Source organism: Octodon degus, unplaced genomic scaffold (assembly GCF_000260255.1).
Source record: "Octodon degus isolate 3935 unplaced genomic scaffold, OctDeg1.0 scaffold00057, whole genome shotgun sequence".
NCBI lineage: Eukaryota > Metazoa > Chordata > Mammalia > Rodentia > Octodontidae > Octodon > Octodon degus.
The window spans coordinates 2,111,592-2,120,593 of record NW_004524633.1 but is presented as its reverse complement, the minus strand read 5'-3'; the positions used below and the strand labels follow the sequence as shown (position 1 = coordinate 2,120,593).

The following is a 9,002-nucleotide window of genomic DNA, read 5'->3' as shown; positions in this document are numbered from 1 at the left end:
AAAGAAAGAAATTATCACTTTGCAACAAGTGACAATAATGACTAAATCGCCAGACTTTGCTCAGAAGCCATCTCTGTTTACTAGTCCTGCTAACTTCATATAAAAGTTTTCTTTTTCTTTCTTGCAGGGATTTTATGGAGAAAGATTTGGAGAGGATGTGGTAGAAGTGGTCAAAGACTCTAACCCCGTGGACAAATGTAAACTAGGCCCTAGCAAGGTACAGTGAGGCTGGGGTGGCGCCGGGGCGAGCCTTTGAGCTCCTCTGCAGTTCTGCTTGAGAAGCGCAGACGGGTGGCTGCACCTGGGGAATCAAGACTCTTCCCCTTCCCTCCAGGCCTACATTCAGATTACCTACGTGGAGCCGTACTTTGACACGTATGAAATGAAGGACCGGATCACGTATTTTGACAAAAATTACAATCTTCGCCGCTTCATGTACTGCACCCCCTTCACCTTAGACGGCCGCGCCCACGGGGAGCTCCATGAGCAGTTCAAGCGCAAGACCATCCTGACCACCTCTCACGCCTTTCCCTACATTAAAACGAGGGTCAACGTCGTTCACAAGGAAGAGGTAAGGCTGCGCTGGGGAGCGGCGCCGCTGCGGGGGCTCTTGCTGTCCTCTCCGGGCCCGCTCAAGCTGCTCCACTGGGGATCGCTCTGGGCGCCCTTTTCAGTGCCCCAGTTCATCCTTAACTTACGCTTTAAAAAGTCTTTTTTGTTTTCTGCTTCGTTCAGAGAGAGATCAAGTTTGGAATGCTGTTGTTATATAAGAGCACATAGTTGGTGCCCAGTTTTCTCATTTTCATGGATTATATAAAGCCCCTCACAGGAGTGTTCAGGCTCGCGCTGATCTAAGAGTTGTGTTCTGCTCAGATCATCTTAACGCCTGTGGAGGTTGCCATAGAAGATATGCAGAAAAAGACCCAGGAGCTGGCATTTGCAACACATCAGGATCCAGCAGACCCCAAAATGCTGCAGATGGTGCTCCAGGGATCCGTGGGCACGACGGTGAATCAGGTTGGCACCCTTCGCTGGCACTGCACACTTTGCGGGATAAGCAGGACTCATGATAACTCGGGTGGTGCGTCCCACAGGATGGCAGAGGTGCAGAGTCCAGTGGGAAGGCTCTGCGTCGGAAGGAGCCGAGCGAAGCGCAGCCAGATGAGGCCAGGCGAAAGCAGTTGTTCAGTGCTGGCCTTGGCTGTGAAGATTCCCATACCTCCTTCTCTACTGTATTTTCTTACTTTTATACATTCTATTAAGGAATTCAGTCACTTTAATGTTTCTGAAAAAATGTAATAAGAGTGTGATCTAAAAGGATTCATTTTCAGAGCTGTGTATGAACACGTAAACCTCTCCCATCTTAGACCCTCCCGTGTTACCTCCAGATCTTTTTCACAAGTTCAGAGGCTTGAGTAAGTGACATGGAAGCCATCTCTGTCACGTGCTTGAGCTCACAGTGTGAGGGGCACCTGTAGGATGCTGAGGGAAGCTGTGTGTCGGCTGACCCTGGGGCAGGGAGGTGTGATAGCCTGACACCGGGCACACCCACAGTAAATCGTGTCAAACCCAAACGGCGTGTGTTGCTAGACGCAGTCGCGAGTCCTTGAAGGTGTGCTCCACCTTTTTGAATAATGAACTGATAAGTTAGTCTGATTGCAGTTGGGAAGAATAGACATGAAACTAGGAAACCTGAAGCAGCCTGTCTGTGAAGAGTGCTACTGTAAGCGCAGACGCGCACGTTCACAGGGCAGCCCTCACGGGGCCGAAGGCACAGTGCAGCTTCTGCCGTCTGCACGCTCCTGGGGAAGGCGAAGGCACCCATTCGAGTTTATGTTCTTGTTTTGTAGGGGCCTTTGGAAGTTGCCCAGGTTTTCCTCTCTGAAATACCCAGTGATCCCAAGCTTTTCAGACATCATAATAAGCTACGACTCTGCTTTAAAGATTTCACTAAAAGGTATGCAAGGCTTCCCACATAAGGGTGTGCAGGTGCCACAGTATGACACGGTGAGGCCTGGGGCACTGTTGAAGAGAACCTGGGGGAAGTAGTCCCAAGTGAGAGATGCTCTGCATGGAGCTCACTGTTCTTAATTGTGTACCTACTCTTGAACTCTAATGTCTTGTGTTTTTATTTTATTTATTTATTCACTCATACATTTATTTTTGCAATGCTAGGGATTGAACCTAGGGCTGTCAAATAGAACTATATCCCCAGCCCTTGTTTATTTTTTTTGTTTGTTTGTTTTTATTTTTGTTTTTTTATATTTAGTACAGGGTCTCACTACACAGATGGGACTTGTAGTGATTCTCCTGTTTTCAGCTTCCCAAGCACTGGGATTACAGGTGAGCACCACCACTCCCAATCTCAATCACCATCTCAGCATGCCTTGGGGGTGGGGCTGGCACAACAGGCTGGGGATCAAACCTCTGACCCCTGCGTCTGCCTAAGCAGGCACTTTCATCCACTGAGCTATCTGGCCAGCCCTTATTTTTATTTTTATTTTATTTTTTTATGTATTTAGTATGGGGTCTACAGGGTCTCACTACCCAGATCAGACTCTGGGTAGTGATCCTCCTGTTTTCAGCCTCCCAAGCACTGGGATTATAGGTGTGCACCACCATGGCCAGTCTCGATCGCCCGGCTCAGCGCGCCCCGGGGGCAGGGCCAGCGCAGCAGGCCAGGGATCAACCCCGGCTGCTGCACTCTGCCTAGGCAGGCGCTTTAGTCTACTGGCCAGCCTAACAGTGTGATCATATAAAAGGAAATGATTAATTTGACTTGGCAGGATTTCACACGTTGGATAAGGCTTGAGGGGATGAGTACTAGTTTTTCTGACAGAAAAGAGGGAAGTGATAGCAAACAGATCGCTGAGCCGGGCGATTGATCGATCGAGACTGGGCATGGTGGTGCACACCTATAATCCCAGTGCTTGGGAGGCTGAAAAGCCAAGATCAGGGTCTGAGGAAGGTAAGTAGTCTACTGAGGGTGAAACCATGACTCCATGAAAGAAGCGCCTGGGAGCGGGGCCTGAGGCGAGACGAGAGGGCGCACGCGGGCCCTCGGTGGCCGCTCCTCACACAGCCAGGCGCGGTCAGGACTCCAGTCAGAGCCCAGCTTAATTGCCTCTTCCAGCTTTTCTCACCACACTTGGGTTATGTATCTCTCTTATCAAATCATTCGATTTCATGAGGTATTTTTAATTATATAGTACAGGATCGACAGGGCCTCACCACGCAGGTCAGACTTCTAGTGATCCTCCTGTTTCAGCCTTGCAAGCGCTGGGATTACAGTTGCATGCCACCATGCCCAGTCTCAGTTGCTGCCTCAGTTTGCCCCGGGGGCAGGGGTGGGCCAGCACCAGCACAGCACGTGTGGATCAAACCTTAGGCCCCGCATCTGCCTAAGTAGGCGCTTTAATCCTATGAGCTATATGGCCAGCCCATTAAATGAGTTTTTTATTTAGTTAGTTAGTTAGTTTTGTTTTTGAATGAGTTTTTTAATGGATAGATAATTTTATTTCACTTTTGTTATCTGAAAAAATATGGGTAGTGCTAGCGTGTTGAAGTGGTTTGCAGTGGCGCCTCTTTTGTTCTTACTATGGTACTCATCCCAAATTTCTGTCAGCTCCTCCTCCTCAAACGTGGTAAACATCTGAGAAAATCTTTCAAAATCTTTTTCTTTTTTGTTAATTATTTGGTACAGGGTCTCACTGTGCAGCTCCAGCTCAGACTTGTAGTGATAATCCTGTCTCGGCCTCCCCAGCCACTGGGGTTATAGGCATGTGGCACCACTCCCAGTTTTGGTGGCTGGGCAGGGCCAGCACATGTGGTTCCAGGGATCAAACACGGTTCCTTGTGCTTGCCAGGCAGACACTCAGACCACTGAACTATCTCCCCAGCCCTCAAAAGGTTTTTAGGTGTCTGAGATTTGATAATGTATTTTTTTGCACTTAAATTTAGTTTTTAAGGAGCTGGGGATATAGCTCAGTGGCACAGTGCCTACCTGGCAAGCACAAGGTCCTCAATTCAATTCCAGGTTGGCTGGTTGGTTGGTTTTTGGCTGGCTCAGGCTGCCTTAAGGGCGGGTCTGGTACTGCAGGTGGAGGTGGGGGTCGAAAAGTGGTACCTGTGCCTGACTGCATTTACATGAGCAGGTGCTTAAACAGCTGAGCTAACCAGCAGGCTCCCTCAATTCCAGGTTTGAAAATTTTTTTTCAAGATTTAAAACATTTATTTTTAACTGAAACATAAAAACATACAAATGGTACATATTTCTGAAGTACCATGTACTGTTTTGATACATGTATACATTATATATGTGTATTTGTACATGACATGTGTTCATATGTGTGAGTGCATTATATGTATGTAACATTGTATAGTGTTCAGATGTCTCGTCAGACACTTTCGTCATTCCCTCATGGCGAAAACATTGGAAAGCCTTTCTCCATATTTTTGAACTGCAGATACTCCCCTCTTCATGGCCCGCCTGCTAACTGCTGTTTGGACTTAGAGTTCTGCATACAAGAGCTGTGCCAGTTAAAGCAGAGTTCTCAGAATGGCTTTTGCTTTGACTGTGATGTACACGTCACAGAGACTCATCATTTCGCAGCCACTCAGGCCTGGTCACAAGACTGTCACTTAATCATACACAAGGACTGTCTGTGCGCAGTCTCGTGCAGTCACCCTGGTGAAGCTCGCGCTGCGCAGCCTGCCCTCCGGGGGCCGGCGTTCTGTGTCGGGGACCCTGCGCGCTGGCTCAGTTGTGCGGCGCGTGCCTCTGCCTGTCCTCTAGTCCTGCCTGTGCGGTCACAGTGATGGACCCTGCCACATCTGCCCATCCTTTCCGTGCTCTGTCTCCGCAGTGAACAGTGATGAGGTGAATGTGGCAGTGGCAGTACAGCTGTCCCCACGCCGGCTAACGCTCCTCTGTGTGTACACCTCCTGGGATCGCAGGCTCCGGTGGACTCTCCGTCATGGCTGCGCTAGTTTATCTGTCCACCAGCATCGCCAGCACTTGTTGGCGTTGGTCTTTTTAAGAACACCCTTTTGTCCTGGAGTGAGGTGATGACTCACTTTGGTTTTGATTTGCCTTTCTCTGATGATAGTGACGTTGGACATTTTATCATTGGTCATTTGTATGTTTTCTTTCCAGATAAATATCTTATTTAGGTCTGTTGTCCATTTTTAAATTGGGGCCTCGATGTATGGAATCTTCTGTAGCTTTCTGCATGCTTTGGACGTTAGCCGCGTCAGAGGTATAGTTTGCACGTGCCTTCTCTCATTCAGTCACTTGTCTCTCTGCATGGTTTTTACTGTATAGAAGCTGGGTGGCCTTGGAGTGGTGTTGTTAGGAAATAGCAGGACGCATAGCTCTTCTTACTGGGAAAGGTGATTTGTAGCCGTGAAAGAAACCTGGTGCCCACGTGTAGAATGGGCTGACCGCCAGCAGTAATTTAATTATTTGGGAGTTAGCAACAAGATAGGGCCGGGAGATAGCTCAGCGCATAGGTGCCTGTGTAGCAAGTGCAAGGTCCTGAGTTTGATCCCCAGTGCCAAAAAAAAAAAAAAAAAAATAGAAACAAGATAAACCCAGGTCTTTGTGAGCCAGGTGCCCGTTCATTAGGTCATAGATAATGTCATGAATCAGATGCCTTTTGGTCTTGATAATTATTTTGGGACATTTTATCATAACCACAATTCCAGCAGTGTCCTCTTTTGGTGTGTTTACTTTAGTACCCTAAATTCCTGCAGTCGGTAGATCTCCTTATGTGCTGCTACGTGTATAGAAACGTGTCCTTCCAAGGTCCAAAGAGCAGAAAATAAAGTTGGGCCCTGAAAAACTAGATAATATAAACCTTTCAAAGGAATTACAGCAAATACTACTTTGTTTTCATGTTTACTCTTTTTTTGAGGGGGGTAGCCAGGAATTAAATTCAGGACCATGCTGTTGTCAGGCAGGCACTGTGCCCTTGAGCTACACCCCAGCCCTTATCATTTATTTTTGTGTCAGTGACGTTCATAGGAGCTTAAATTCTTATTGTTCAATTATAGTTAAAGCTGTTATTGTAATGGCTTTCTTTTTCAACTTGTAATCTTCTGTAGTCCTGTTTTTTAAACTGAAGTCATGTAAGTGTGGTGCAGGTTCTACCACAGTTAATGTTTTTCTTTTATTGAATTAAAATTTCCAGTATAAAATTACCAAGCCAAAGTACAGAGAAATCTTTGTGGTGTGAGCATATCCCAGAAAATTTCTCAGGAGGGCCAGCTAGATAGCTCAGGGGACTGAAGTGCCTACTTAGGCAGGTGCAGGGACTGGGGTTCAATCCCCAGCATGCCAGGAAGGAAGGAAGGAAGGAAGGAAGGAAGGAAGGAAGGATGGATGGATGGATGGATGGATGGATGAATGGATGGATGGATGGATGGATGGATGGATGGATGGATGGAAGGTAGGGAGAGAAGGAGAGAGAGAGAGGGAAAGACTCTCAGGATTCATGAAGGTGAGAGCAGGTGTCCAGTCTCAGTAATGGTTCTTCTGCCTCATGTGTAAGTAGAATGTCTTCTGTGAGCTTTATGTGATAGTTCAGTTCAGTTTGCTTTTATTACTAAAAATGATACTTTTCTGTGTGTTTGCTTTTTTTATTTTGGGATTTTGTCTTTTAAAACTTATTTTCATTGCATCTTGATTAGACTGAAAAAGTGCTATTTCTAGCATTTGCTGTTAAAGAATAGGAAGGGCTGTCCCGAACCAGTGGGTCAGTCAACGAAGGTCACCTGGGGGAGGAGCAGGGAATTGAGAAGGGGACAAAGGACGGGAGACCGAAGAATGGAGACAAGACAGGATTCTGGTCAAGTCTCGTTTATTCAGGGGAGCTGCTGGGTATATATGGGGGTGTAGGAATGAGGAAGTCTGGGCTCTTGGGGTCAGCAGGTATCTAGGCAACGGGGAAGATGCCAGCCCTGGGGCATAGCAGGAGACTCAGAGACTCACGGGGAATGGGCGAGGCGGGAAGGACCAGAAACGTAACTCAGCAGGGGAATAGAATGGATACTGGTTAATGGCCTCCCACAAAGGATAGGGCCCGGGAGATGGCTCAGTAGAGTGAGCGCTTGCCTGGCAAGCTAAGGGCCTGAGTTCAATCCCCAGTTGAAAAGCCTGCGAACCTGCTCCCTCCCTCCCTCTCTCCAGGGGAGCTGGTGTACGTAACTTCTCATTGTTTTGTTGTTTTGTATAATTTTTATCAGAAATGATTGAATCCCAAAATAACAGTGTAGCTTTATGTTCTGTTAGAGAATTGCGGGGCGTGCCCCTCGCAGCCCGCCCCCCTGTTTCTGGCTCCTGCGCAGCGCTCTCCAGGGTGTTCCTGCACTAGTGCCACCGTCGCTCACAGCTCACCTTCCCGCACATGCCACATTTTTCCAAAGTGTGCAAGCCAGATTCATCAGTAGGGTTCGTTTCCACTAATGTTACCGTCTGCCCTCACCTATGCCTGCGGTCATCTCCCGCTTGAACTTTTCCCAGTCTGGTAGGCACGTAGTGACGTGTGACGGGGGCCTACGTCTCCATCTCCTTAATTACCAGTTGCCTTGGTGGAAGGCTTTCCTCTTAGTTTGGGAGCTTTGGAATCATTTGTGTGAGTCAGCTAGAACTTACTCACTTGTAAGTATTTATTTATTGGTGACACTGCACGTTGAGCCTGGCCTTCCCTGGAGCTGCGGCCACACCCCCAGCCTCCCATCTCTTCACGCTGCCTCCTCACACCCCCTCTGAGTGGGCTGGCAGAGTTGCCCAGGCTGGGCTCACACCTGCGATCCTCTTGCCTTGGGGTTTTGGTTTTTGTTTCATTTATGTATTTGGTACAGGGTCTCATTCCGCAGCTCAGACTTGTAGTGACCTCCTGTTTTCAGCCTCCCCAGCTCTGGGATTAAGGTGTGCGGCACCCGGAGATGGGACCAGTGCAGCATGCTGGAGCCAGGATTAAGCCCTGGTCCCTGCGCTTGCCAAAACGGGTGCTTAGTCCGCTGAGCTATCTTGCCAGTCCGTTTGTTTGTTTGTTTGTTTGTTTGTTTGTTTGTTTGTTTTTTATAGTCCTCTTTAGGTTTTTGTATCCCAGCCTTCAAAAACGAGTTAAGATCCCCTCTCTGGATTAGTTGCTATTGTACTCTGGAATAATTGTTAAATTGGTGCTGTCTCTAAACTGCTTGTTAAAATTTGCATGCTGATATATTCTTTGTGGGTAGATTTTGGGCATAACTAAATAAATTTATTTAATGGATTTAGGATTACTCACATTTTTTTCTTAAACGGTTTTGCTATATTTATCTAGAAAAATATGATTTCAGTTTCTTTTGCATTAAACTACATGTAATATCTTGTACACACCTTTTTAAACGTACGTTGTAGTTCACGTTTTGAATATCTAGTGGGGGGCTGCCCGTTAGCTCAGTTGTTTAAGCGCCTGCTCATGCAAATGCAGTCAGGGGCAGGGTGCCGGGGTTCGATCCTCGCTTCCACCTGCCTTACCAGACCCGCCTTGAGGCAGCCGGAGCCAGCCAAAAAAAAAAAATTAATTCTAAATATCTAGTAGGGCATATTTGACCTTCTCTCGTTTAATTTGGTAGCAATCAGCATGATTTTAGCTTTTATCGAATACCCATTTTTGCACGGTATGTGTGTTTTAAGCGGTGAGCTCTTACTCCTGTCACGGTCTGGCTGGGAACTTCCGGGCCCACGCAGTCCCTCTGCGTCCAGCGCCAGGGCCTGGGCTTTCAGGAGTCCAGTCCACTCTTGCAGCTCTTGATACTGTGTCAGCTTTTTTTTATCCCTTCCATGTACTTAGAGTTGAGTCTGGTGCTTACTCTTCCGTTTTAGCCCTCCTTTTGAATATACGCATTGAGGCTATTTTCCAAGCATACCCTTAGCCACATCCCATCATTATGAATATGGGGGTGCGGGAAATCAGTGCAGAAGGCCACGAAATGGATGGCTCAGTGGAACAAGC

The 9,002-nt window shown here is 47.5% G+C and overlaps 1 protein-coding gene across 6 annotated transcripts in view; it reads left to right on the top strand.

The window, feature by feature from the left end:
* Dock7 (dedicator of cytokinesis 7) overlaps positions 1-9,002 on the top strand; it is a 246,024-nt gene that overhangs the window by 227,675 nt on the left and 9,347 nt on the right. For all 6 annotated transcript variants that reach the window (XM_023718310.1, XM_023718311.1, XM_023718308.1 and 3 more), the window contains 4 exons: positions 128-217; positions 335-571; positions 874-1,017; positions 1,851-1,957. In XM_023718310.1, the coding sequence (XP_023574078.1) occupies positions 128-217; positions 335-571; positions 874-1,017; positions 1,851-1,957 (578 nt within the window). The remainder of the gene's footprint in view (positions 1-127; positions 218-334; positions 572-873; positions 1,018-1,850; positions 1,958-9,002) is intronic.